At 38.4% G+C, this 27,340-nt stretch overlaps 4 protein-coding genes and 1 non-coding gene across 8 annotated transcripts in view; 1 reads left to right on the forward strand and 4 right to left on the reverse strand.

Annotated features, from left to right (window-relative positions):
- The first annotated feature begins 478 nt into the window (after positions 1-478).
- Positions 479-9,472, forward strand: LOC101741066 (farnesol dehydrogenase). The gene is made up of 7 exons (XM_038016475.2): positions 479-705; positions 2,275-2,410; positions 3,138-3,303; positions 6,720-6,861; positions 7,602-7,731; positions 8,517-8,648; positions 9,186-9,472. Exons 2-7 carry the CDS (start codon positions 2,279-2,281, stop codon positions 9,228-9,230), a joined length of 747 nt encoding a protein of 248 aa, XP_037872403.1. The 5' UTR covers positions 479-705; positions 2,275-2,278; the 3' UTR covers positions 9,231-9,472.
- Positions 9,473-9,914: 442 nt separating this feature from the next.
- On the reverse strand, positions 9,915-14,095 carry LOC110384733 (dentin sialophosphoprotein). The gene is made up of 6 exons (XM_021348895.3): positions 13,349-14,095; positions 13,118-13,180; positions 12,603-12,665; positions 12,218-12,298; positions 12,079-12,138; positions 9,915-11,496 (listed from the first exon to the last, which is right to left on the reverse strand). The coding sequence occupies exons 1-6, from the start codon at positions 13,751-13,753 to the stop codon at positions 11,362-11,364; spliced, it is 807 nt and encodes a 268-aa protein (XP_021204570.1). The 5' UTR covers positions 13,754-14,095; the 3' UTR covers positions 9,915-11,361.
- LOC101740784 (uncharacterized) lies at positions 9,915-16,789 on the reverse strand. Of its 2 annotated transcripts, XM_062673095.1 has the most exons (4): positions 16,391-16,789; positions 15,639-15,772; positions 15,099-15,296; positions 9,915-10,206 (listed from the first exon to the last, which is right to left on the reverse strand). In XM_062673095.1, exons 2-4 carry the CDS (start codon positions 15,762-15,764, stop codon positions 10,078-10,080), a joined length of 453 nt encoding a protein of 150 aa, XP_062529079.1. In that variant the 5' UTR covers positions 15,765-15,772; positions 16,391-16,789; the 3' UTR covers positions 9,915-10,077. The 2 variants fall into 2 exon arrangements, with proteins under 2 accessions (XP_062529079.1, XP_004927555.1); XM_004927498.5 differs by having other exon boundaries at positions 15,639-16,789.
- Positions 16,790-20,243: 3,454 nt separating this feature from the next.
- Positions 20,244-27,340, reverse strand: part of LOC101746625 (armadillo repeat-containing protein 2) — a 36,262-nt gene continuing 29,165 nt past the window's right edge. For all 3 annotated transcript variants that reach the window (XM_062673086.1, XM_004926853.5, XM_021348444.3), the window contains 4 exons: positions 27,107-27,250; positions 25,553-25,786; positions 21,829-21,911; positions 20,244-20,937 (listed from right to left, as the gene is read on the reverse strand). In XM_062673086.1, coding sequence (XP_062529070.1) covers positions 20,659-20,937; positions 21,829-21,911; positions 25,553-25,786; positions 27,107-27,250 — 740 coding nt within the window. In that variant the 3' untranslated portion in view covers positions 20,244-20,658. The remainder of the gene's footprint in view (positions 20,938-21,828; positions 21,912-25,552; positions 25,787-27,106; positions 27,251-27,340) is intronic.
- Positions 24,033-24,104, reverse strand: TRNAW-CCA (transfer RNA tryptophan (anticodon CCA)). The gene has a single exon. It is a non-coding gene; the product is annotated as a tRNA-Trp (tRNA).

Here is a 27,340-nt window from a genome sequence, read left to right on the forward strand (position 1 = left end):
ATTTTCAGTAGGTACACCTATCCCCTTACATTGAAGACAAGTTTCCGACAGAAACATATAAACTCTATAATTATTCTATGTAAAACTGTAGTGCAGTGTATATAAGTCATGTAATTTCTAAGAGAGGAGTATTAAACCAACACTCGGACAAGACAGTTGTTTTCATTCGAACAAGAAACTCCCTTCATGGCGACCCTCTCCCAGGATACGTGAACGTATCGTAGTGTATAACGAAACTGCAAATACGTGATCAATTCAGTTACTTATTTAAGTAAAACATCTCAAGAACACCTTAGCATGTTAAAAACCGTAAGGGGTTAGTTAGTATAATATTGTATATTTCTTACACGACTGTTTCGCTATCAACAATCATTATGGGACAACTTAACGTTTAGTTTTATTAGTTTGGAAAGAAAATGACAAAGTACGAATTCGTGCAATTGTATAAATTAAATACCAAATGATTCAATAAAGCAACATTCAAATCGAGACGTACTGAGAAATAAAACGTGTTTGTGGTAATGCTTTTGTAAGTGTTTATTCGAACGTAGCATTTCCATTGCACATTGCAAGGTCGCAATTTCTACAGTACTGTTGATGCTTAGTTGTATCAACAGTAGATATCCCGAGTTGTGCAGAGATAGATCTCGTGCTTAATGCTCGTAAGAAGAACAGTACTCAAATTACTTTCGGAATACAATAAAGGTACGTTGAAATCAAACGTCTTACCTTAAATAATTATGTAGGTAGGTATGATAACTATAACAATAGAATAGAAAGAATTAATAAATGGAAATGATTAATGGCTTTAATTACAAAATTATAATGGACATAATGTTTTTTTCTGTTTTCTTCGAGAGTCCTAGATATAACTATGACTACTACGGTTAAATTACTTCTTGTATCTGTGTGATATTTCTTGACCAGTACATATATTAGCACAAATACACAATTAGTCGTCCGTGACCACGAAATCTAGAGTATTCAAAACGTCGGGATTAATAAAAAGACACTACAAAACGCGCTATTAAATGAATGAGTAATTGAAATGCCGTTTTTACACCCCTAATTCAATTTATTGTGACATAAAGTAAGTATGGCGCTACGAATAATCAACTGATTCACCTGCATTCGGAACAGTGCAAGATGGGTCATAGAGTAGGTATTTGCGCTCTGTGCATTATAACGGTTAGGTAGGTATATGTGTAGCGGGTGGCTGTCATAGAACCCAAGATGTTTGTCAGACGTGAATCTTGTTAACGACATTTTTAAAATAACTTTGGACATAGGTAACTAGTGCCAAACAACAAGAATTGTACCGTCGATCTATCGAGCAATTGTACCCGCTCGGAAGATCTTCTATTTGTCGTTATTACCGCATATGTGTTTAGGAAAAGAGTTTGTATGTTTTTGTTGTTCTTAATGCAATGTAATCTTTATGCTAGCTTACTGATTATTCGGCTCTGTGTTCATCGGAGCCCATTGATACAACGTGAATGATGGCTTAAGACACAAGATTTAAGCCTTAACGCGTCCGTCCTACACTTTCGAAATGGTTCACGAAATTTATTTGCGCTAGAAATAGGGATGGTGGTATCAAGCTTGATTTAAAAATAAATAATAGTTTTAAAAAAAACTAACAAAATACGCTTTATAGAAAACCCAACTAAAAAATAGAAAATAAATTTGAATTAAAAATAGTGTAAGAAAAAATGATTTTATTGTAAAAAAAGCGTGGGGTGCTTTTCAGCATATTATCAAAATAACCCTTCTACTCATATCTGTTCATAAAATATTTATAACTACTGATACCATGCACCCTCCGCTTTCATCAAACTTTTTTCAAAAATTCAATTTTATTAAAAATTTTTTTTTTTTTAGTTGAATTTTCTATAAAGGGGTATTTTGTTATTTTTTTAAACTATTATTTATTTTTCATTTTTTAGTTGGATTTCAATTTTTTTATTTTTTTTTAAATATTTAGTTGTCATCGGTCCTTAATAAGTATAACAAATTTCGAGTTAATCCGACGTTTTGAAGGGGGTAGCCGACTTAACCCAAACAGTTGGCTGGTATGGCTCTAATAAAGAATTTAAAAAAAAAGGGGGTCAAAATCATGTTCAAAGATTCCGTTACATACTAACATAGTAACATACAGACGTGTGAAGCTAATAAAAGCGTATTAAAAATATGTAATATGATATATAATACGCATATTATATGCAAATGAAATATTTGAGAGAACATTACGAGTGTGATATTTGTTATTGTCAGGAGCATGCAACGTTGGCAAGGCAAGACTGCTGTGATCAGTGGAGCTAGTGCCGGCATTGGCGCCGCCATCTGCGTGGTGTTGGCGGACGCGGGAATGAGGGTCGTCGGCCTAGCGAGGAGACCACAGCTAGTTGACGTGAGTCACGCCACACTCTTGACATTTCAACAGATTCATTGTGCATTTATAATAAAAGACGTCAAGGCAAAGCCAAGATTCTACGGGAAAATGATTATGTTAATTTTTTTATTTATTTTTTTATTGCTTAGATGGGTGTACGAGCTCACAGCCCACCTGGTGTAAAGTGGTTACTGGAGCCCATAGACATCTACAACGTACATACCGCCGCCCACCTTAAGATATAAATTCTAAGGTCTCAGTATAGTTACAACGGCTGCCCCATCCTTCAAACCGAAACGCATTACTGCTTCACGGCAGAAATTGGCAAGGCGGTGGTACCTACCCGTGCGGACTCACAAGATGTCCTACCACCAGTAAAAATAGATTTATTTTAATATTAAGGCAATATTGTCATGGACTGATTAGGTAAAGCAAGGTTTTTGAAGTCGTACATGTCATAATATGTTGTTAACATGCTGTCAGTATTGTCAGCTGTGGACGCTTCACCTGAAGTAGATAGTTTAACTTCCGAAATTTTGTATGCATTGTTGTATGTGCCCGATCTGGAATCTGTTAAATGGCGACTGGCACGTTTTTAGAAACCCGTATTTCTGATCATATGCTTCTATATTAGGAGCAGTGCAATGTGCACACTGCCACTTCAAATAATTTTTAAAAAGAATGAAATATAAAACAGCATTCTGATTCTTATCTTATCAAGGACTTAATTATTGATTAATTGCAGCAATTACAGTCTCAAGTGAGAGGCAACGGTTCGATACACTCGAGGCGATGCGACGTATCGAATTCCGATGATGTGGCAGCGACATTCAAATGGATCGATGAACAGTTTGGTAACATTCACGCTCTGGTCAACAACGCTGGGATATTTCCAAAGGGACATATCACTGGTCAGTAACATTACTGAGTGTTTTCGTATATTCGATCATGTCATCGTTATCATGTTATCGGGGAAAATTTTGTGCCGCGAAAATCGAATAGGCACTATTAGGCCACAAAATCTCGCACCTTGAGACGCCGTACACCACCATCTTGAGACGGCGCAGCCTGCCCTCCTTTTTCTGACGGAGACACAGATATCTGCTCCGGATGACACTTCGTACCTTGAATACCCCGGCTACGTATTGGAGCACAACTTCCTGCGTAAAGCCGGGGTGTGTGTATTCGTCCGGGCTGATGTCTGTTGTCGCCGTCTACGAGGCCTCGAACAACGGGACCTGTCCATCTTGTGGCTGCGCGTAGATCACGGGGGTTGTACCCGAGTCTACGCGTGCCTGTACAGGTCCCACAGCAGTGATGCAGGTTCAGCTCTGATAGAGCATGTGCAAGAGGGGACTAACCGCGTGCTTGAGCAGTACCCATCTGCGGAGGTGGTGGTTCTTGGAGACTTTAACGCTCACCACCAAGAGTGGTTGGGGTCCAGAACCACTGACCTCCCGGGTCGGGCTGCCTACGATTTCGCCCTGGCCTACGGCTTCTCCCAGCTGGTGACACAGCCCACCCGTGTCCCAGATATTGAGAGGCACGAGCCCTCTCTGTTGGACCTTCTGCTGACCACCGATCCGGCCGGATACAGTGTGGTGGTCGACGCTCCACTTGGATCGTCTGATCACTGCCTTATCCGTGCTGCGGTACCGATCTCTCGTCCTGGTCGTCGAATGATGACCGGGTATCGAAGAGTTTGGCGGTATATGTCAGCAGATTGGGATGGGTTGCGTGAATTTTACGCATCCTACCCATGGGGGCGGCTCTGCTTTTCCTCTGGTGATCCTGACGTCTGTGCGGACCGACTTAAAAACGTGGTGCTTCGGGGGATGGAACTGTTCATTCCTTCTTCCGAGGTGCCCGTCGGGGGTCGCAGTGGACCCTGGTATAACAATGCCAGTCGGGACGCTGCACGCCTCAAGCGGTCCGCATACGCGGCATGGAATGATGCCAGGAGACGCCAGGATCCTAATACCTCAGAGGAAAGGCGGAAATTTAACGCCGCTTCTAGGTCCTATAAGAGGGCTATTGCCAGGGCGAAGTCGGAGCACGTTGCCAGAATTGGCGAGCGACTGAAGAGCTATCCCGCCGGGAGCCGTGCTTTCTGGTCGCTCGCTAAGGCTGCAGAAGGTAACTTCTGCAGGTCTAGTCTCCCACCACTACGCAAGTCTGATGACAGTCTGGCCCATAGTGCGAAAGAGAAGGCTGACCTTCTGGTCAAACTCTTCGCCTCGAACTCGACTGTGGACGACGGGGGTGCCACACCACCGAACATCCCCCGGTGTGACAGTTCCCTGCCGAAGATCTGCTTTACACAGTGTGCAGTCAGGCGGGAACTCCGACTCCTGGACGTCCATAAGTCGAGTGGGCCGGACGGCATCCCTGCTGTGGTTCTGAAAAGGTGCGCCCCTGAGCTGACGCCTGCGCTAACGCGTTTGTATCGCCTCTCTTATTGCACTAACAGGGTTCCGTCTTCATGGAAGAACGCCCACGTCCACCCTATCCCCAAGAAGGGTGACCGGTCGGACCCATCGAGCTATAGGCCTATCGCGATAACTTCCTTGCTTTCCAAGGTGATGGAGCGAATTATAAATATACAACTCCTGAAGTATCTTGAAGATCGCCAGCTGATCAGTGACCGACAGTACGGTTTCCCGGTCGCTCAGCTGGCGATCTTCTTGTATACCTTACTCATAGGTGGGCTGAAGCCTTGGAGAGCAAGGGCGAGGCTCTTGCTGTGAGCCTTGATATCGCGAAGGCCTTCGACAGGGTCTGGCATAGGGCACTTCTGTCGAAGCTACCATCTTACGGAATCCCCGAGGGTCTCTGCAAGTGGATCGCTAGCTTTTTGGATGGGCGGAGCATCACGGTCGTTGTAGACGGTGACTGTTCTGATACCATGACCATTAACGCTGGCGTTCCACAAGGTTCGGTGCTCTCCCCCACGCTTTTCATCCTGTATATCAATGACATGCTGTCTATTGATGGCATGCATTGCTATGCGGATGACAGCACGGGGGATGCGCGATATATCGGCCATCAGAGTCTCTCTCGAAGCGTGGTGCAAGAGAGACGATCAAAACTTGTGTCTGAAGTGGAGAACTCTCTGGGGCGAGTCTCCAAATGGGGTGAATTGAACTTGGTTCAATTCAACCCGTTAAAGACACAAGTTTGCGCGTTCACTGCGAAGAAGGACCCCTTTGTCATGGCGCCGCAATTCCAAGGAGTATCCCTGCAACCTTCCGAGAGTATTGGGATACTTGGGGTCGACATTTCGAGCGATGTCCAGTTTCGGAGTCATTTGGAAGGCAAAGCCAAGTTGGCGTCCAAAATGCTGGGAGTCCTCAACAGAGCAAAGCGGTACTTCACGCCTGGACAAAGGCTTCTGCTTTATAAAGCACAAGTCCGGCCTCGCGTGGAGTACTGCTCCCATCTCTGGGCCGGGGCTCCCAAATACCAGCTTCTTCCATTTGACTCCATACAGAGGAGGGCCGTTCGGATTGTCGATAATCCCAGTCTCACGGATCGTTTGGAACCTCTGGGTCTGCGGAGGGACTTCGGTTCTCTCTGTATTTTATACCGTATGTTCCATGGGGAGTGCTCTGAGGAATTGTTCGAGATGATACCGGCATCTCGTTTTTACCATCGCACCGCCCGCCATCGGAGTAGAGTTCATCTGTACTACCTGGAGCCACTGCGGTCATCCACAGTGCGTTTCCAGAGATCTTTTTTGCCACGTACCATCCGGCTATGGAATGAGCTCCCCTCCACGGTGTTTCCCGAGCGCTATGACATGTCCTTCTTCAAACGAGGCTTGTGGAGAGTATTAAGCGGTAGGCAGCGGCTTGGCTCTGCCCCTGGCATTGCTGAAGTCCATGGGCAACGGTAACCACTCACCATCAGGTGGGCCGTATGCTCGTCTGCCTACAAGGGCAATAAAAAAAAAAAAAAAAAACCTAGTTAAAGCTCGAATGCAAATATTAGGTTCGTTCTGGTCCGGTTAGTTCGTCAATCTCTTTGTAATACGTTGTTTGAGAGTCTGGTACAAATGTCGGTATGCGGATTCTGACTGTTACTCACGGCAATGATATAACTTGGATTTCAATAATTTCTTTCTGATTGCCGTAGTTTACCTAATCAAGTTATCAAATTGTTGTTTCGAATGTATAAAGAACATAAACTACGATTCTGTAGGGAAAAAGCCGTAATTTATGTTTATACCATAGGTTAGGCAAAAAGTAATAGCATTGTTTTTAAACTGATCGCTTCGTAAGATTGTCTTTTTTCTTGGTCATGCAAAACAATTTAATTCTCATTTCAGAAATAGGTGATAACATTCTTTCTGAAGAAACGTTGATGTCAGTAGTGGATATTAATCTAAAAGGACCAGTGATGTGTGCGCGACATGCAGTCGCTTCTATGAAGAGGGCTAGCTTTGATGGACATATTATTAATATCAACAGGTATTTATTTCGTGCTTCTTTTGTCTATTTTATCTCGCGAAATGTACTGCAGAGTTTCTTGTTGAAGGTAATCTATTGTAGCGAGACGGAAAAGGTTTAGAGCCGTTGCTATAACAGTTTGACATTTGACAACTTTGATACTCTTTTTTTTAAGGGATTTTATGATCTGGTCCTTTGAAATCCCTGGTCCCTGAAGACCTTTAGGTCAAGTCTTATTTTAATTTATATTCTTAATTTTATGAAAAATGATAATATGGAGTGAAATGAAATGAAGATGATTAATTTGAGATATTAATCAACTGAGATGAAATTAAATGAAATGGGATGAAATATAATCTCAGTAAAATGGTGGTCATTCACTGAGATTTTTTCAGTGGACTTTTTGGAGGATCCCGTGAAGTTACGTCCAGGGGATTTGTTTCATTTTCCCACATTTGTGCACTTTTACAGATATTAAACAATTAATAAACCACCGTTATTACACATTTAAACCTGAAGAAACACTAAATAGACAAAATAAAACAAATCACATAACTTCACTCCTCGCGTTCCCGCCAAAAAGTCCACAACTTTGATACTGTTGCGTCTAGCCACAGATAATAATATAGGTACTTAATCTTCCACCGGTTCCAAATCTCAATGTATTCCAGTGTCAATCCGAATTTATACTCTATAGGTCATCAATCCCGGATACTTCTATGTCATTGTTGATTGTTTCCCTCAACTTTATTTTGTTCCAGTATCGCTGGTCACTATGTTCCGTTTGCAGACATGTTCAACGTATATCCGGGAACAAAGCACGCTATCACCGCTTTCACAGAGACCTTAGCCAATGAGCTAGCGTACTTCAATAGTAAAATCAAAATAACGGTAATTGATATATTTAAAAAAAAAAAAATATTGATATATTATTTAATCTATTCTGTTGGATCCTTTAGCTTCAACAGAGTTGGGTGGCGGCTTACTATACCAGAGCCTAACGCCTAAATAACGCGAAACGGGGTCTTATACGCCTCGTCCGAATCTCCGTTGTGTCAGTTTAAGAAAGCCTAGGCTTCTCGATCATGGGGAGTATATAACTTAAATTTGATTTAATGTAGGAAAGAGACAGACATATATGTATGTATGTCTAAGACTTCCTATTAAGACATGGGATGTTTAAAGGAAATGAATTTCATCACAATAGTTTTATTACACAATAAGTACTTTATTGAAGTGAAATGCAATGTTGGTTATTGAAATGCTTGAAATATAAATATATCCTAACTTTCAAATCACGACTAACTTCAAAGGGGTTGTTTGTAAAAATTGAAAAACTTTGAAAGTGGAAGAACATCGCACGCAGTCTTAATGGAATCGCGGGGATATTTTCTATACTAATATTATAAAGAGGAAAGATTTGTTTATTTGTTTGTTTCGAATAGGCTCCGAAACTACTGGACCGTTGAAAAATTCTTTTTCCATTAGAAGCCGACATTGTCCCTAATGAACATAGGCTACTTTTAAAAAAAAAAAAAAAATATTTTTTTGGTTTCATGTGTGTTTTAATGTTTCCGAAGCGAAGCGAGGGCGGGTCGCTAGTATATTATAAATATAATACGAATTTCGTCTCAAAATATTAACCGTTCAAAGTGTTTCATTATAACTAATTACAGAGTTTGTCGCCGGGCCTGGTGGATACAGATATGGCTCCTCGCGTGGATGGAGAGCTTTCTTTTGCAGCACTATCGCCTCAGGACGTTGCCGAAGCTGTTCTCTATGTATTGTCCACGCCCCCTCATGTTAATGTGAGTCATAAGGTCACAACCTTTGATCGCCTTGTTAGTCTAATAAATAATCCGCTGTTCGATTGCCGGTTGGATTCGAATTATTGTGTAGTAAAAATAAACCCACAAAACTTATGATTTACGTAATTACGTTGGTGGCAGGACATCGCTTTAGAAGGGGCGGCTTTGTCGCTAAAAACCTCATTCAATACAAAGGATAGTAGTTATTTAACAGATTCCAAGAGGCTCTAAATTTGGACTATGTTTTTTTTATCTATCATTCAATTCTATGAGTATTTTTAATGGATGGTTATTATATAAAATTATTCTTAGCTTCCTCCAGACTCCCTGAGAATTCTTTCGAAATTTCTGTAATATTTATTTTCATGCAGGCTGTAACGTAAAAAAAAAATTGTGTCATTGCCATTATAGGCACAAGCACCAGGTGGTAAGTGGTGACCGTTATTTCCATCAATAGTGCTAGCCGTATTGCTGCTTAATCTCACATACTAAAAAAAAATAATGAATAAAAAAATAAAATGTAGCACTTTTTTCCAGATCAAGGAATTAACGATAACACCGGTGTCGGAGAAACGACTTTAATCTCAACGATAATGAGAATCTGTGCGCTTAGTGCAATTTAGTGGCTAGCGGCAAACGTAGGCAAACGTTCCAACTCTATACAAATTTGAGTTAACTTTTACGCTATCGAGAACGTTAATAAACTCGCACTAAGCGCACTACTCTTGGTTCCGTAGCGATGCCGTTTTCAAGAGGAACCAATTGTATGAATCATTTATCGATAATATTAATGAATAAAAATAAACTGATGAATGTACAAGAAATGGATTTTAATGAATTTTTTAAACGTATTTCATAAGGCGTTTAGTAGCCTAGTAAGTTTTTTTAAAAAGGTCTCAAACTTAATTCGAATCCCAATTGATTTTTGTTATAGATAATTTTAATAGTCGTAGTAATCTTTTGAAAGATCTAAATTATTATCGAATTAAGAGATTATTAACTGTGCAATTTAAGGGAGCTTGTTTGTGAGTTTTTGGTACGCATTTAAAAAAAAGAATGCGTTCCAGCTCTTATACTTCGAAATTATTGTGCACACTGTAAAATACTCACAAGCAATTACATAATCTATGACGTCATTTGAGGCTAACGGAACGCTGAGATCAGTGGTCATTTACTGGAACAAAATTATTAGCCAAATATTTCGTGTTTAGTTTAGTTAGTGATTAGTCTTACATTAGTCTTTAGTTGAACATGAAAAAACTGTTAGAATTATCAAATATTATTTAATGATTTAAAGCATACAGCATTGATTATTTCACATTTAAGATTCTTCATTTTTAATTTCTCGTTATCAAGAAATAGGTTCGCTAAAGTTTATACCTCTAACAAAATGACAATACTGCAAGAATTAATTTATTAGTAAGCGTAACTATGACGCAGAAGCTTCACTAGATGTAGATGAAGAGAGTCCCAAAATGCTGGTCCCGAAATGCAAGACCGCCTTCAGAATGTCCAGCTTGAGGGTCCACAGTGGTGAAACACTTGTTTCAGCTCTGGTCTGCAAATGAAAATTTTAAATTAAGTTTCATGTCATTTCTGGAATTTCTTGCTACTTAAGTCTTAGCGGCGCGATCACACGAAACAACAGAATGAAGAGGTTCGGGTTATATAAGGCTTACAATTAGTTCGCTGCTCCACGCACCACTGATCGTTCGTAGATATAGAACAATTTAAAACAAACTGAGGGCTTTCAACGCTATGATCAATGCAAATATTACATCTATGGGAAGGGTTCGCGCAAAACTTCTCGTAGTATTGTAGATGGCAGTGATAACTGCACACAGTTACGACGAAAACAAATAAGCTTTAAGGGAATCGGATATGCTTAAACGAACATACCTTTCTCGGCAGTAATATGTAGTAATTAACGTATTTAACGGCCGTCTGGTGTAGTGGTAAGTGACATGGTCACTACACAAGGGGGTCGCGGGTTCGAATCCCGCCAAGGGAAGATATTTGTACGATAAATATAAATGTTTTTCCAGGGTTATGGATGTATATTAAATATATGTATGTGTATAATAAAAATCTTACATTTATTTCCGTTATCTGGTACCTGTAACACAAGTTCTTTACGAACTTATCACGGGACCAGTTAACGTGGCGTGATTGTTAGTAAATATTCATTATTTATTTAATATGTAGGTAGAGATGTATTTGCGTATGTAGGAAACTGTAAATGAAATGAAATAAAACAACAACATTATTGTACAGTGAACTGAAAAGGCCCAGTGTGAGACACTAACTCTTATAGGGTGCGATCTAGTATTTAATTTAATTTTAAATCTTTAAATTACGCCTTATTGCATAATTTTTCTTCACGGCTACCTCAAATAAATGGACAAATAATAATTGAACATTTTGTGGGCTCCTGCGCTGAAAATATGCACATGTAGTTAACTAAAAAAGGTTCTTTATTTATTCGTGTTTTAAATGCTTATCGATTTCTTTGTGCATATAATATGTTGTTAATAAAAATGTTTACTTACGCTTTTGCTGAAATATAATAAAATAAATAAAGTACTAGATTAGTTCGGTTTGTTTATTGTTAAAAAAAAACTCTAGAAAGCTCTCTGTAACAAAAAAATGAGATATTTGGAAAATCTCCAAATATTCAGATTCAATATGGCTATGTGATTCTTGCGTGGCATTTTCAAGAACTGCTACCATCCGAGCTGCCCTTGGACATATCTCCGAGAAGCGATGTGATCAAACTAAGGAGGAAGCCAGCCGAATCCGCCATTAAAGGTTTGTCGCCTTCCTCGGAGCTGGCATCTGGGTCGCCAGCCTAGAAAAAACTTAATTTTGTTTAAATGTTTCGTATGTAAAACTAATCTTCTATCTTCTATATATATATAAAAATGAATTGCTGTTCGTTAGTCTCGCTAAAACTCGAGAACAGCCGGAACCGATTTGTATAATCTTGGTCTTGAATTATTTGTGGAAGTCTAGAGAAGTTTTAAAAAGTAGATAAACATGAAAATGCTCGGAGTTAAATAAAAATAACAATTTTGTTTTTCCTTTGATGTGCCCCTTTGATGTGTGTAGGACGGATTCCTTTTGTTTGTTTTAAGTTTATTAGATACAAAAGTTTAGGTCTTTTATTTATCGATTGAGGCACTACGAAGTCTGCCGGGTCAGCTAGTGTTTTATAAAATTTTCTTACTCCGAAACGTTGAACAAATGTGTAATGTAATGTGTAATGCATGCATGTCATCTAAATACTTTTAATTGAATTAAAAAAAAATACTTTGAATTTAAATATTGCTTAAATTTACTTGAGAACAAAAATGTTGAAAATCGACATAAGAAGATTATAGTTAATTTTATTTAAGAAGAAGAGGCGAAATAAAAACTACTAAATACTTACAGCACTGGTCCCTTTGACCAGTTTCGAAATAAACTTTCCGAAAAAAGCTCCATTGTTTTGCTGAAATAAGAATTCATGGTACAGATAGACTTTTCGCTAGAAAATGATTACAAATATTGACAGTCAAGTTTTGACCTACCGCACCGCCTCCTGTAATAGTGTCTAACGAAGTCAGCAAATAACTTGCTACTATAGATCCAGGATTTTCTTCTCCTTCGGACTTTGAAAAAGAATATTAAAATTATTGGTTAGTTCCCAAAAATATATATATGAAACTTAAGAGGAGCGTTAATTGAAACGTGATACGCATTTTAATTATCAATATTAATCATTAACATGTTATATTATATCATGTCATATTATGTTATATTATGTCATAATCAATATCAATTATTTTAACGACATGAATCACACAATAACTATCAATATCGAAATTAGAATAAGTACGCCATCTTAAATTTTAATGCCGTACGCACTAGGCTTACTCAGTGAAACAGATTATTAATAAAATTATATTAACTTACTAATAGACCAGCAAATAATCCGATTCCGGATGCGATTAGACTATTTAGGTCGATTCCATCGCCCTGAAAATGTGTTGCTGTGATCAAAACAAAAAAAAATAACTTCTGAATATCAATAGCCAACCTAATAGAACCTTATTAATACTACTTTGACGGTTCAATCTGGCGTTTTATAAAGCTACTAAGTACTTAAAACTTCGAAAATAATATATTTATATATTTTTTATTGCTTAGACGGGTGGACGGGCTCACGGCTTATTTGGTGTTGAATTGTTATCGGAGCCCACAGATATCTACAACGTAAATGCTGCCACACACCCTGAGACACCAGTTTTTAGGTCTCCGTTTTTACAGTACAAAGGATTCACGGCAGAAATAGGCAGAGTGGTGGTACCTACCCGTTCGGACTCACAAGACGTCCTACCATAAACGAGAGATTGCACAGTAAAAGTAGTTTTAACCATTTCAATGATTCGTAAAACCCGAAGGAAGTAATTACGCTTCACAATACTTACGCTAAGATTTGCAACTATACCGCTTACTGTTGCTAATAATGTACCTAAATCAGAATCACCGTCCTGCAAACAAAAATCATTATAAGACTAGCTGATCACGTTTTTAACTGAAACTAGATAAAATTATTAAATAGTATTAAATTCAAATAATCGTCATTTGTTGCTTGCATTACTTAAAAAAGATTGTTATTTTCGGTATTTAGATATCACGTAAAGTTGCTTGATACTTACTCCACCACTCAACCCGGCGAGTAAGCCTAGGATTCCACCCCCCATTCCATCCCCACCGGGAGGTTCATCTGAATCGTAATCCGAATCGTTTTCATTGCTCACCGAAGCCGAATCCTGTACATCATTGTCACTGGTTCCACTATCTTCAACGCTTTCTTCTGCAGCGTTATCTTCATTGGATCCTGGCATCGATCTAGAATCTGCGGCCGATTCTGAAGTATCCGATTCAGAAGATTCATCTGTTTGAGAACTACTTTCAGATTCTTGAGATTCTTCTTGAGTCTCTTGTCTCCGTAGTGATTGGATAGATTTGGGTGTTTTTATATCGTCTATTTCAATGATGTTATCCTTTATGTCTTTTCGTCTTAATGGGAATTGAAATGTCGGACGCAAGCCTATTAGCATATCTCTTATCAAGTTCCCAATAATTACCTATAAAACATAATGTTGTAAGTATTATAGTTATTTAAGTGTACATCTATTGTATTACAAGTAATTTTTAAATTTCCACACTATATCGTCTTTTTGCATTAAAAGTGTACAATTTCCAAAAATATTCGAAATTGAGTTAATATGCGGAATCATTTGGTATTACCAGTATTTTTCTCATAAATAATGTCAAAAGAGCGTAATTTAGTTTTAGTTTTTTTTTTTTTGTTTACCCATGTTTTGACTACTATTAACACAATTAATACATAATTTTATCTGATTTTACAAGACACGTCATAATGTAACTGGTAAAAAATAAAAAAAAAATGTTTAATATTAAAAATATCACATGTTAAACCTTTAAAACCACTCTCCTGTAAAGTTTTGAGATTATACAGTTTTAATGCGAGAAGACGAAATGTTGTTGGCAAAGCTTTATAGATTAAAAGCAGTGAACGATAAAAGAGATGGTGCAAATTTACTTACCTTCAAGGTTTATTCGTTATGTCAGTGCAAAGAAAAAAACAGTGCAATGTAAATAATAATGCTGGCACTCGGTGACCGTGGTACTCAAAGCGAATATCCGTGAATATAACTACAATATTAAATGTCAGAACAAAGTTACCCGTTACGATAGTGGTGCACTTGCAAAATATAGTGCAAAGCCGACAAAAACCAAAACACACGCCTAAAAATCGATTAAAATTTGATCCTAAATCTAGATCCTTTAATAGAACACAAAGCTGTATTATGTTAGGAAGTTATACCTCAACCAGACAAGACTCATACTTAGATAGATGGTCGCATCACTTCATCTATTCTCAAATTGTTTTTTTATCTGTGCACAAATTGTGACTGCATTGTAATTATTGTAATAAATTTCCAGTGAATACTCAGTGTCGTGGTATACTCAAAGTATGTTATTATATTTATGACTAATATATCTATATATATAAAAATGAATTGCTGTTCGTTAGTCTCGCTAAAGCTCGAGAACGGCTGGACTGTCTTGGTTAATTTTGGTCTTGAATTATTTGTGAAAGTCCAGATAAGGTTTAAGAGGTAGTTAAATATGAAAATGCTTAGAATTAAATAAAAATAACAATTTTGTTTTTCCTTTGATGCATCCCCCGTCGGACGGATTCCTTTTGTTTGTTTTAAGCTTATTTTATACAAAAATTTAAGTCTTTTATTTCTCGATTGAGGCACTACGAAGTCTGCTGGGTCAGCTAGTCATATTATATTTATTATTGAGATGGATCATGGAGGTATTTATCAGATAAATAAAAAAAAAAGTAGCGGTATCATAAAAGTCACTTACGTTAGCAGAACTGGATCCACCTGATCCACTGGAGCCACTCGCACTAGGCAAAAAGGCCGTTGCTAATTTCAGCAAGCTGAATATGTTGCTCCCGCCGGAAGACGCTGAAGTCTGCAATGGATCCGCGAAGTCTTCTTCGAAATCATTGTCGTTGTCATCAAAACTGTCCAGACTCTGGTCTGCTGTTGTTGTGCTTTTCTGTTACATTTCAAATGGAACGGATTACAATCTAGAAATTGTTAAGAGGATTTTGTGCGCAATAAACTCGATTATGACATATTTAAATCATAGCTCTCTGAAGCTGTTAAATCAGTTGTTTAGCGAAGACAAAACCTCTGAATTTCACTTACTTCTTGTATTGAGTTATGTCCCGACACATATTCCAAGTTACGAAGTTCAAGACAAAAAGATTAGCTCGGGCACAATCCTGCCTCTCTCTGCCGCGAAGCAGTTATTCATTATTCTTCTATGAGCTCCGGTATCCACTTGACATTATATATGACTTCAGATCATTTGATTGTATAGGAAAGAAGAACTCACCTGTGTTTCTTTGTTGTTAATTTCGTTGTCAATAACATCTCTCTGTGGCCTCGAGTCGTATGGCACGGAGAACGCGTTAGCGAACAAACTCAGAGCTAGGATCAAGGACAATGTAGAACGCGCCATCGTTTCAACTAGAATGACTTAAAACAGTTCAAGCGAATTCTATACCTACCTTTTTATATTGGAATCATTAACTGAACTTAATGAAGAATGTTGGCGAACATGACGTCGTTATTTCATTCGATAATGAGTGATTGTCGCATACTTTAGCAATTATATTGGTTGGAAATGTAATTATGATGGTGAAATTTGGTGTGATTCATTATTTTTTTGGTTTAAGCTAATTACATTACGCATCAAACGTCTAATGAACGGTTATGTAGGATATTTGTGAATTGTAATGTCTTGGCAGGTACCTATGCAGCTATGCGATCCGTCGCAAAAATTTGGTTGTTTCGATTTATGTTCTACCAAGTGATTTTTCCTTCTTTCTTTAAATTAGTCGTACAAACGGTGTCCCGGTTTATAAAATTTATATTCAGTATCCATTTAAAATGGACTTGAAATGACAAAGAGCCACGATTTTCTTAATTATTTTTAATTAAAAAAAAAATGTTTTTTTTTTATTTAGGTGTAGACCAGGTCTTATAGTTGCACAAATAATTGACAGGTTGCTAAGGGAAGAAATAAAGTAGAAATAGGTTTTGCATTAACTTAGCTGATAATGTAAAAAAAAAGTGTAGACATACCTTGTAACGTAGTGTCGTGTCAATAAACACGGGTCCATTGATCGGATGTAACGTCAATGGGATTGTCTTATAATATTACTAGTTCCTTCCACATAGATATACAGGCTGTTCGTAAAACAGGGAAATGAATTTTGTAAAAAGCATAAAAAATATCAAGTACTTATTTAATATTGAAAAGTGGACGAGACGTATTTGAGAATAAACAATTAATATTTGTTTGAGGTAAACTTATTTACTGGCAATTTCGTAGTGTACATATTCAATTCACGGCAAGAATGTTTAGTAGATACACTTTTTTAAACTTGGCCAAACACCCTTAGAGCATATTCCAATTTAAAAAAGCCTCGATCTCTGAACTCGATGAATTCGGCCAGAATTTGATGATAAAATGGGCAGACTATTGCAAGTTTTGAAATACTGTTACATATCGAGACGCTTGAAAGGCAAACGTGACTAAGCGATAACGCGTGAACTTTACAGTAGACTAATTTAAAGTTGAAATTAATTTGAAATATACATGAGAAATACCTGAAAAAAAACCTATTTTAACGAATCTAGCTGTAGGGTTGAAATGATTTTAATAGACCTAGAAAAATTTTTTTTTTGCGCGTCGAATATGGTTATTGCCTATCATTTATGTAAAAAGCAGTTATTGTTGCTTAGTCACGTTTGCCTTTCAAGCGTCGATATTTTAATATCTAACGGTGGTGGGTTCGTTTGTGCGAACATAACGTCTGTTTGGTATTCAATTACACCCACTAAAACATAGAATAACAATTCTAGAACTTATTAGAATCTATTTAGGTCGAGAACCTTCTTAGCGAGACACTAAATATTGGTTTAATATTGGTTTGGTATGGTAGAGAATGCCTTAGGCATTAAGTCCGCCAATGTAAATTTTACATGAAGTGTAATAAATAAATAAAAAATAAATATATTATAATAGAAAACATTTTTATACTACAGTAACGTAGTGTATTTTAAGAACTAGCTCTCACGTGGTACGTGACTTGAGTTTGGTTCGGAGGAAATCCTTCTACGTTTTAGGATCTGCAGCCGAGGCATGTTGGAGTCGATCAGACTAAAGTCCCATGTCGCGCAACAACACACTTTCGAATCTCTGGACCATTTGTCGTCGGCGCCATGACAGCCAGACTTCTCATTGATCTTGCATTAGGCTTGTCCCTTAGTAATTTCGTAATAGTATAATGTACTTTTTCTATGGTTATTTCATAAGGAATCAATATGATCATTCATGATTCTCAAACCGAATTACTTTCAGGTACCATTGATTTACTGTCTAGGTTGCAATTACAAATTGCTAGCTTCATTTACAAATTGATTTTTTTGCTATGTTAAAAGAAATCTGTTTATGAATCCATAGAGGCCCAGTGTTGGACATAAGCCTCTACTAAGGCCCGCCACAACCGCCGGTCCTCCCTTACTTGCATAGGCAATATAGTGCATTGGACCAACGACCTGTTGAAGGTCATGGAAATTCGCTGGATTCAGATGAGAAATTATATCGACGCTTGAAAGGCAAACGTGACTAAGCGACAATAACTGCTTTGTACATAAATGATAGGCAATCATCATATTCGATGCGCAAAAAATATATATTTCTAGGTCTATTAAAATAATTTCAATCCTACAGCCAGATTCGTTAAAATAGAATTTTGTCAGGTATTTCAACTTTAAATTAGTCTACTGTAAAGTTCACGCATTGTCGCTTAGTCACGTTTGTCTTTCAAGCGTCGACATGTAAATTAAAGGTAAATCTTGAGGGTAATATCGAATTTGGGTTATTAGGCGAACACATTAGTAATAATAGTAAACAAATATATAATAGAACACGCTGTATATAGAGGCGTAGTGTCCATTATCCGGCGGTAAGGACTTGGTGCGTGGAGGTAAACTTGCGTCACGGCTTGCCAAATCGAACGCGTTTCCGTGCCACAGTGTGACGCTGATTGTTGCAGCGGTTGTCTCTTACTATACTTCAGTTCTTAAGGATCTTAGAGCTCACCTTATAGGTTCGCCTATGCCTCATAGGTTTCTCAAGAGCTGGTTAATGTCATCTCGTGACAAAAGATCGAAATTTCAATTATATTGAATACCTAATGGCGGCCACATGAAATTGCGTGTTAGATTGGCAGCAGAAATAAATAGGATGTTTCTAGTTAGCCCTGCGACTCATAGTAGGCCTTATGACCCGTAATTACTTGGGCAGAGCATATATATTAAATATAATATCTATGCTTAGAGCTCCTAGATAAAAAAACACTGCTGCCTACTATGATACAAGGTTAAAATGTCAGTTCCGTTTTTGTTTACTTTTTAAACTCTTTAAACCGAAACACATTATAATATATTATTATGTGTATTACATATGCACATTGCGGCGTCACCTTCAACTGTCAAGATAAGGTTTGCCGGATCTTCTCAGTGGGTTACGATTTTGATCTGATCGAGAATCGCAACTCACTGAACCCCCTGACTGATCTGCGAAGCATTGCTCTTGCTAGGTCTAGTGTTAGCAAATTCTGTCAGGTTGAGCCCGTGAGCTTACCTATCCGTCGCGGTGTCTAACACATGTAGCGCAGCAACGGCACTAAGTTGCATATAACTACCTCATTTTTATTTTTGATTTATTTATTACACTTCTCATTTCACATAAGAAATTCTTGAGGCGATACAGAGCACGAAGAATTCCAGAGGTTCTTTGTCCAACGTAAGATACTTGAACTTTCCAGTCGAGTGTGGAGTCTATGTAAAGGCCTAGGTTCTTAACCACGGAACTTAGGGGAATCACTGTACCATTGTAGAGTATAGATGGCAGTGACATAGTAGTTAAGCGTTGGACCATACAAGGACTACCCACAATAATGGCTTGGCATTTCGTTGGATTCACGGTTAAGCCAAACTTGGTTGACCAACTACAAAAAAATTGACCAGCTACATATGTAGTCCAGATCCCTATTTAACTGGTTTATTGCCTGAGAAATAGACTCTACAGTCGTCTGTCTATAAAGCTGCAAGTTATCAGCATACAGATGATACGCACACTGAAGATTATGTGTTAAGAAATTTATAAAAATAAGGCCCTATAAAAAAAAATATACCAAGGTTTTAGATTTTTCAAGGACTCTAATACTGCACTCAAAACTCAAAACCTTGGCCATCCTCATTAACACTAGTTCAGCCGCAGCTCATTAGTTCGTTTGTACGGTATATCAGTGATAGGCAGCGGCTTGGCTCTGTCCTTGGCATTGCTGACGTCCATGAGCGACGGTAACTACTCACCATCAGGTGGCCCGTATGCTCGTCTGCCTGAAAGGGCAATAAAAAAATGTGCAAAAAAATATAATTTATTATTGTTACGCCGGTAGTAACGCTATCTATCGCCGAATAGTCGAACGAATATCGAAGGATCTAGTAGCACCTAGAACGCTCGAGAAGTACAACGCCATCTATTGTCAAATAGCGGAAACACAGTACTAGAAATGCAGAGATGGCACGCAGTCATACATCCCCGATCCTTCGGACAGAAAGCAGTCGACGTCGCCCAAAACACGTCATTTCGGATCCTCCCGATTCACTAACCGCGCTTTTAGGTACCTCAAGCTCCGGTCATCGTTCTGGTTGAACCCGTCGCTTGCGACGAAGGGCTCGACAAGCAAACTAACCCACAGACACAGCCCACTGAGTTTCTCGCCTGATCTTCTCGGTAGAATTCGGTAGAATTTTTATTTATCCCGAGCCCCAGCCCGTAACATTATTTTTCCTGTGTGTGTAGAGAGTTGCGTGTTGCGTGTGTGACGTGACTAGAGTGGATTACGAGTAAAACAACCAATACTAAGATACATTTGATTTCATAATAAGAATAAGTACAATTAAACGGTCCGTTGCTGTTTGATCCGATTTCATTTGTTAACATCTGTCAAAATTATGATTATTTCACAGATACGAAACAGTTCATAAACCACCGTTATTAGGTACACATTTAATGAAGAAACATTAAATATACGAAATAAAACAATTCATACAACTTCGCTCCTCGCATTTCGGCCAAAATTTTCGAATAGTAGGCGTTACAGCAAGAATCACCGCCTTTTGTTATAAAAACATTCGTTTAAAAACCAACCTCATTCATTTTCTAGCCGTATGAGGTAGCGGGAAAATATTATCTATGGACTGTCATAAAAAAATAGCAATTTCGTGTACAAAAATCAATTACGCACAGATAAATTTTTTATTAAATACATAGCTCAATCGGTTCCTACGGAAGCATCAGCCTTTGTCGGCTTAAGTTTCTCTAGAAGCGGCACCGCCACTCCGACCAACTCCTCCCAGGCGGCCAGTCTCCGGCACGGCTCGCACTCGCACTCTTCCTCTAGATCTCCTTCTTCAAAGCCCAGGTCTTCTCCTGACAGCACGTCGCTCTCCTCCAGGTGCAGGTCTTGATCAACGCTGATCGCTCGGTAAAACGATTTCGTGTACACCCGTTCGTCCATTTCGTAGTTGTTATTGTCAGTGTCGAACTTAACCTTAAAATTGGATTATTTTTGGACTTTCGCGAATGTTTGGAAAGAACATTCTCGAATACCTCATTTGCTTCAATTTTTTTTTATTGCTTAGGTGGGTGGACGAGCTCACAGCTTCAGGGCTTCAGTAACCACTTAACACCAGGTGGGCTGTGAGCTCATCCATCTATCTAAGTATTAAAAAAAAACTCTGGTTTTTTGTTGACACTAGCCCTTGCAAGAGCAGTGCTTCGCGGACATTGGCGAAGTTATAAAATGATAATATTGCCATCGGTCCTTGATGCGTGCGCAAATTTTCAAGTTAATCGGACGTCTTATAGTTGATAATACGAAGGACATTCAAAGATTTCGTCACGTTTTTTTTTCTTAGACAAGTTTACTCACCTGTCGTCATTCAATGAAGAAAAATAACTTTATCATACATAATAATTTTGTCTATCTACCACCAGATCAGAATCGCGACCCACTGAGAAGATCCGACGAGAAACTCACTAGGCTGTGTGAACGGTCGAAGGACCACTTGAACGGTCGAAGGATCAGTTGAACGGTCGTTTGTTCTATTATCGTCTTATATGAGAACGGTCAATTCGTTCTTTTTCGTCTTTTTGTGTCTTTCTTTAGGGTCGTCAAAAAATGTACTGCGTCGCTGCTGGTCACGTACGCCCTCGTTCCATTTCTTTTTGAATTCTTGTTAAGTCTCTGTCTTAGTCTGTGTCTATATCTAGTCATTGTAGGTCTTATGTCCTCTCAGAGAGGTTGCACGCCACGACACTGTGTCTGTGGGTTCGTTTGCTCGTCGAACTCTTCTTCGTAATCGACGAGTTCGACCGGTGACCGGTGCTTGAGGGTCCTAAAAACGCCGAGTGACGTTCTATAGATGAAGGTAGCCCTTACGTGATGTTTGAAGATTGCAGGGTCACTGGCGCGACGGTTACCCGCCCTGGACGCTTCACATGCAGCAAACATAGACTCGTCATCTGTAAACAAGCACAAACACAAGCACATTGTCATTATATTCAATCACGAGCGGCCCGCTCCGGCTCCGCTCAGGTCTTTAACGAAAATTTCAACGATATTTGACGTTTTTTTAAATAAAAGAACACTTATTGTGGCATGACTATAATAGTTAGACATATGCTGTCGCGACACTTTTTGTAAATAATAGTTTATTCTACAAAGTCGTACTACATTATTTTATTCTATCATCAATAGTTTTCGCAGGGCACGCGAAGTAAAGAATATTTTAGGTAATTTTTTTACACCTTGGGTTACATTGTTGGAGTTCTAGTAAGGATCCCTAATTGTTTTCAAAAAAGATTATAGCCTATGTCACTCGGGAATAATGTAGCTTCCAAACAGTGACGCTTTTATTTGTACTAGAGGACCCGCAGTAGTCGAAATTCGACTATAATTAATTGGAATTGTAAGTTTGTACACTATTATGATTGTACTTTATTCTTCTATAATCACAAATTTCGCCAAGACTACACTATAAAAAATATTAACAAAGACAAACAATATTTAATCTCAATTTGACAACAGACGTCAAGAACAAAAGTTTGACAATAAATAGTATGCCTGCGTGTGTGCGTCAAGTACATGGTATGTAGTGTGTGTAATGTTTTCTTTATTGATTTCATTAAATCAATAAAGAAAACATTACACAAGATACATTTATCTTTTATGCATTATTTAAAAAAAAATTAGCATTGTGCACTTCTTCTCTATATTCTCTATAAGTGTGGAAAATTTCATACTCCTCCGTCCGCGCAATTTTCCTAAAAAGGGATACAAAGTTTTTGCTTCACGTGTTAATATATAGATGGTCTCTATGCGTATAACATTTTATAATAATATAAAATACTCCAGACAACGGAAGACTTGACTGCCTTTTCTGTAATATAAACACGAATTTATTGACATTAAAAAATTAAAACTATAATAAATACATCTAACAAAATCTTCACTTACCTGGAAATATAAACACGAAAATAACATTTCTAAAGCTCTTAATATCTCTATTTAAATTCATATTTTAAACAAAATTATTATGTATGATAAAGTTATTTTTCTTCATTGAATGACGACAGGTGAGTAAACTTGTCTAAGAAAAAAAAAAACGTAACGAAATCTTTGAATGTCCTTCATATTATCAACTATAAGACGTCCGATTAACTTGAAAATTTGCGCACGCATCAAGGACCGATGGCAATATTATCATTTTATAACTTCGCCAATACTAATACCCTGATCGGTATTAACAGGATAAAAAGTATATATGATATTAATTTTTATAGTTCGGTTTGATATTATATAGGCCTGTTTTTTTGTTGTTAATACTTATGTTAGGATGTATGTTAGTATTAGTGTTTTTAAGATATTATCAAAATGATAATCCTTCTGCTCATTTCAGTCAATTAATTATTTATAACTATTGACACAATGCACCCCACGCTTTTTTTATAATAAAATACATTTTTATTTTACACTACATATTTTTAATTCAAATTTATTAAAATTTATTTTATATTTTTCAGTTTGATTTTCTACAAAAGCGTCTCAGTTTTTTTAAACTATTAATTATATTATATCTAATTTATTACACACAATATGTTTATTATATTTTATTTTAGGGCTCTGTAGAGAAATGGTAAAAACGTGTCTTGTCTTTTTCTCTACAACGTCTGTAATGACTATTTTTAAACGTCTACAACGTAAGACACCTTGAAATATGAGTTTTAAGGTCTCAGTACAACGGCTGCCCCACCCTTCAAACCGAAACGCATTACTGCTTCACGGCAGAAATAGGCAGGGCGGTGGTACCTACCCGTGCGGACTCACAAGACGTCCTACCACCAGTAATTAAGCAAACTATAATTTTGCGGGTTTGATTCTTATTACACGATGCTATTACCTCACCGCGGAAGTCAGCATTTATTAATTACGTATTTCAATAGAACAATTGGCATTCGCCTGCGGAATTCGAACACCGTTGCATGACAAGAAAAAAATGCACCGGACTTCTTATCCCTTAGAACACGATGACTTCAAATCGGAATTGCATGAATCATACAAATAAAAATTACAAAAAGACATTTTGACCCCGACGTGATTTGAACACGCAACCTTCTGATCTGGAGTCAGACGCGCTACCGTTGCGCCACGGAGTCGACACGTTACGGGACGAAATTTGCAAATATTAGTAGTACGAAAAGAACAAATCTATTTTTAACGAAAATCCTTTTAGGTATTTGGTTTTCTTTGTGTTTTCCATGGGGCTGCGTACTTTAGGGTATATTGTGAAACAATTTATTGAATGTGAACTTGTCACACCAAAAATACATCAAAACCAACAAAAATAATGATATTATGATAAGACACGATAACGATACGATTTCTTTTTCGTTGTTATTGTAATTGTGTGCACCAAATTTTTTCAGGTCAGAAAATCAAGCGAATTTCACTGTTGATTAAAAAATAATAATAATTTAATTTGAAAATGCCCTGTAAAACATTATGTACTTATTTTGTTCCTCAATCCGATTTTAGTTTCTTATAATAACAACGCATGTTTGTTATTTTTTTATAACATACTATTTATTGTCTCTTGTAGAGCACGCGATGTAACACAATTAAAACACATCTGACGCAGAGGTCAACGACCTGAATGAGTTGAGTGAACAACGTGAGTTCATAAAAAAAACTATAGTTTAATTTAACATTTTTTTAAACTTTGTTTCCAGACGAGCGGTAGCCCATCTGATGGTAAGTAGCCAATGTTGGTAATAGACATCAGCAATGTCAGGGGCACAGATTCAGATTCATTAGGTTATCGCTCATCTAAATATTGGCAGTCTCAAATCGTAAAAAGTAAAAACATAAAAACTGCTAAAACATAAAAACGCTGGTAAAAAGTAAAAACATAAAAACGCTGGTAAGCTAAGGGAATATTCCAGTTTTTACTGGTGGTAGGTCCTCTTGTGAGTCCGCACGAGTAGCTACCACCACCCGGCCTATTTCTGCGTGAAGCGGTAATGCGTTTCGGTTTGAAGGGTGGGGCAGCCGTTGTAACTATACTGAGACCTTAGAACTCACATCTCAAGGTGGGTGGCCACATTTACGTTGTAGATGTCTATGGGCTCCGGTAACCACTTAACATCAGTTGGGCCGTAAGATCGTCCACCAATCTAAGCGTTAAAAAAAGTTTTAAAACAAAAGGAAGGAAAAAAACCATTAGGATTTTTCCTACATTTGTTTCATGTTTGTTGGTCGTCTCCTAGGTGATTTACAAGCCTTCAGAACAAGCTTTAGTGGGCCGTGAGTTCGTCCACCAATCTAAGCAATAAAAAAAAATCGACGCTTGAAAGGCAAACGTGACTAAGCGACAATGCGTGAACTTTACAGTAGACTATATTAAAGTTGAAATAACTGAAAAAAAATCTATTTTAACGAATCTAGCTGTAGGATTGAAATGATTTTAATATATATATATTTTTTTTGTGATTATTTTGCTCTTCGTATATGGTTATTGCCTATCATTTATGTACAAAGCAGTTATTGCCGCTTAGTCACGTTTGCCTTTCAAGCGTCGATATGTTACAGTTAAGTTAAAACTGACCTAGGAAACTGTTGAGCGCGATCGCCGCGGTCGAGGCGTGCTCGGCTTGCAGCGGGGCGTGTGCGTGCGCGTTCCACAGCGCGCGTGCGAGCAGCGCAGCCGAGCGCACGTCACGCACGCGCGCCGCGACCCGCAGCGCCCGTGCCGCTTCCACCCCCGCCCGCGCCACCTCCGCCCCCGACCCGCACACGTTGACCAGAACACCCGCCGCCGCACAACGGACGCTACTCTCCTCTAAAGGCGAATTTACATTACGAAATTAGTGGCATGAAATTAATTTCGTGACATTAGTTTTACCAACAGTTTCACGTGTAATTTAATACTTTCGTAATGCATGCATTAATTTCATGCATGCAAACTAGTTTCGTGCCCTGCGCGATTTTTTGGTGAAATTAGTGTCATGCAACTAATTTCATAGTGTAGACGCGACGTGAAACTAATGTCGCGAAAGGGCCTGCGCTGTGCGGACGTGTTTATTGTTAGTTCGGACGCGCTTCAAGCGTTGAAAATGGCAAACCAATGATGGAGTACAGAAAAAAATATAGATCTTATTAATGAATATCAGCGACAAGGGTGTCTCTGGGACCCGAAACACCTACAGTAAAAAAATCAAAATTATCTTCACTCATTCGAAAATAGTTTTTATAACTCTCAGGATCTTCATCTGCTAATTCAGAGACTTTTTTTTTATTGCCTTTGTAGGCAGACGGGCATACGGCCCATCTGATGGTGAGTGGTTATCGCCGCCCATGGACTTCAGCAATGCCAGGGGCAGAGCCAAGCCGCTGCCTACTTCATTGCACCTAAATGCCTTCTTGTTGACCAGCCTCGAATCTACCAACGTCTTTTTTTCTTGATAGTCTTTTTTTAAGTCTTTAGCTACATTGAATATAGCAAATTATAGCTTTGATGCTGAAGGCGCCATGGTTACTGCGATACTGTGGATTTCGCGACACCAATTTTTTAACGAAATTACTTTCGCATATGTCGAAACTACTTTCGTGAAACTGAGCTCAACATGCATGACACTAATTTCGTAATGTAAACTCCGCATAAGATTATATCGAAGCGTGAAATATTATTTAGTTTTAAGCAACATTTTTGCAACTATACATGAGAGGTATTCAATGTTTAAAATTTCGAAGTTCAATTAAAAACTTGTGTTAATGTTTAATACTAAAAAAAATTCACCTTTAATTACAAAGATAAAGTATTAAGCGAAATGTCGCTTAGTACCATCATAAGTAGCTTGATACTTTAGACATCGTTCGGGCAGTTGTTAGTAAATGCTCACATTCGAGTTGCGTTCTCGAGTTCGTCCCGGTTATAGAGCAAAACCAAATACAATCATACGATAAAAAAAAAACGTGTCTGTCCTACTTTTCGAAGTCATTCTCTGTGGCAAGCATTTAGCACGGTGGTAGGCCGGTGGTAGATTCAGCAAAAGCACTGCTCTTGTTAAGGTCAGTGTTAACAACACTCCCGGTTTGAGCCCCGTTAGCTCATCTACTCGCCTGGTTACTCAGACATAGCCTCTCAAGGCTATTTTTTTACCATGGTTTAGGTACGGCGGCAAAAGCTCCAAGGCTCCGTGCAGCACGATGAGCTGTGCGGCGCGCGCGTCCCGCGACAAGTTGCCGAGCGCGCGCACCGCCTCGCACGAGGACGCCGCGTCACGTCCCAGCCGCGCGCACGTCACTACACAGACCCGCGCACGCGCACAAGCGTCAGTTCAGTTCGCTTGTGCGACAAATAAACCTATGTAAAATCTCGACCGCTACGCTTTGA

Source organism: Bombyx mori, chromosome 16, assembly GCF_030269925.1.
Source record: "Bombyx mori chromosome 16, ASM3026992v2".
Lineage (NCBI taxonomy): Eukaryota > Metazoa > Arthropoda > Insecta > Lepidoptera > Bombycidae > Bombyx > Bombyx mori.

Coding starts and splice junctions, on each gene's coding strand:
- LOC110384733 (XM_021348895.3), bottom strand. CDS start 13,753: ATGCTAATAGGCTTGCGTCCGACATTTCAATTCCCATTAAGACGAAAA. Junction 13,181..13,348: donor TCGCCGGGTTGAGTGGTGGA/GTAAGTATCAAG, acceptor TTTTGTTTGCAG/GACGGTGATTCTGATTTAGG. Junction 11,497..12,078: donor TGGTCAAAGGGACCAGTGCT/GTAAGTATTTAG, acceptor AGTTTTTTCTAG/GCTGGCGACCCAGATGCCAG.
- LOC101741066 (XM_038016475.2), top strand. CDS start 2,279: ATGCAACGTTGGCAAGGCAAGACTGCTGTGATCAGTGGAGCTAGTGCC. Junction 6,862..7,601: donor CATATTATTAATATCAACAG/GTATTTATTTCG, acceptor ATTTTGTTCCAG/TATCGCTGGTCACTATGTTC. Junction 7,732..8,516: donor ATAGTAAAATCAAAATAACG/GTAATTGATATA, acceptor AACTAATTACAG/AGTTTGTCGCCGGGCCTGGT.
- LOC101740784 (XM_062673095.1), bottom strand. CDS start 15,764: ATGGCGCGTTCTACATTGTCCTTGATCCTAGCTCTGAGTTTGTTCGCT. Junction 15,297..15,638: donor TTAACAACAAAGAAACACAG/GTGAGTTCTTCT, acceptor GAAATGTAACAG/AAAAGCACAACAACAGCAGA. Junction 10,207..15,098: donor GTGGATCCAGTTCTGCTAAC/GTAAGTGACTTT, acceptor TTTCATTTGCAG/ACCAGAGCTGAAACAAGTGT.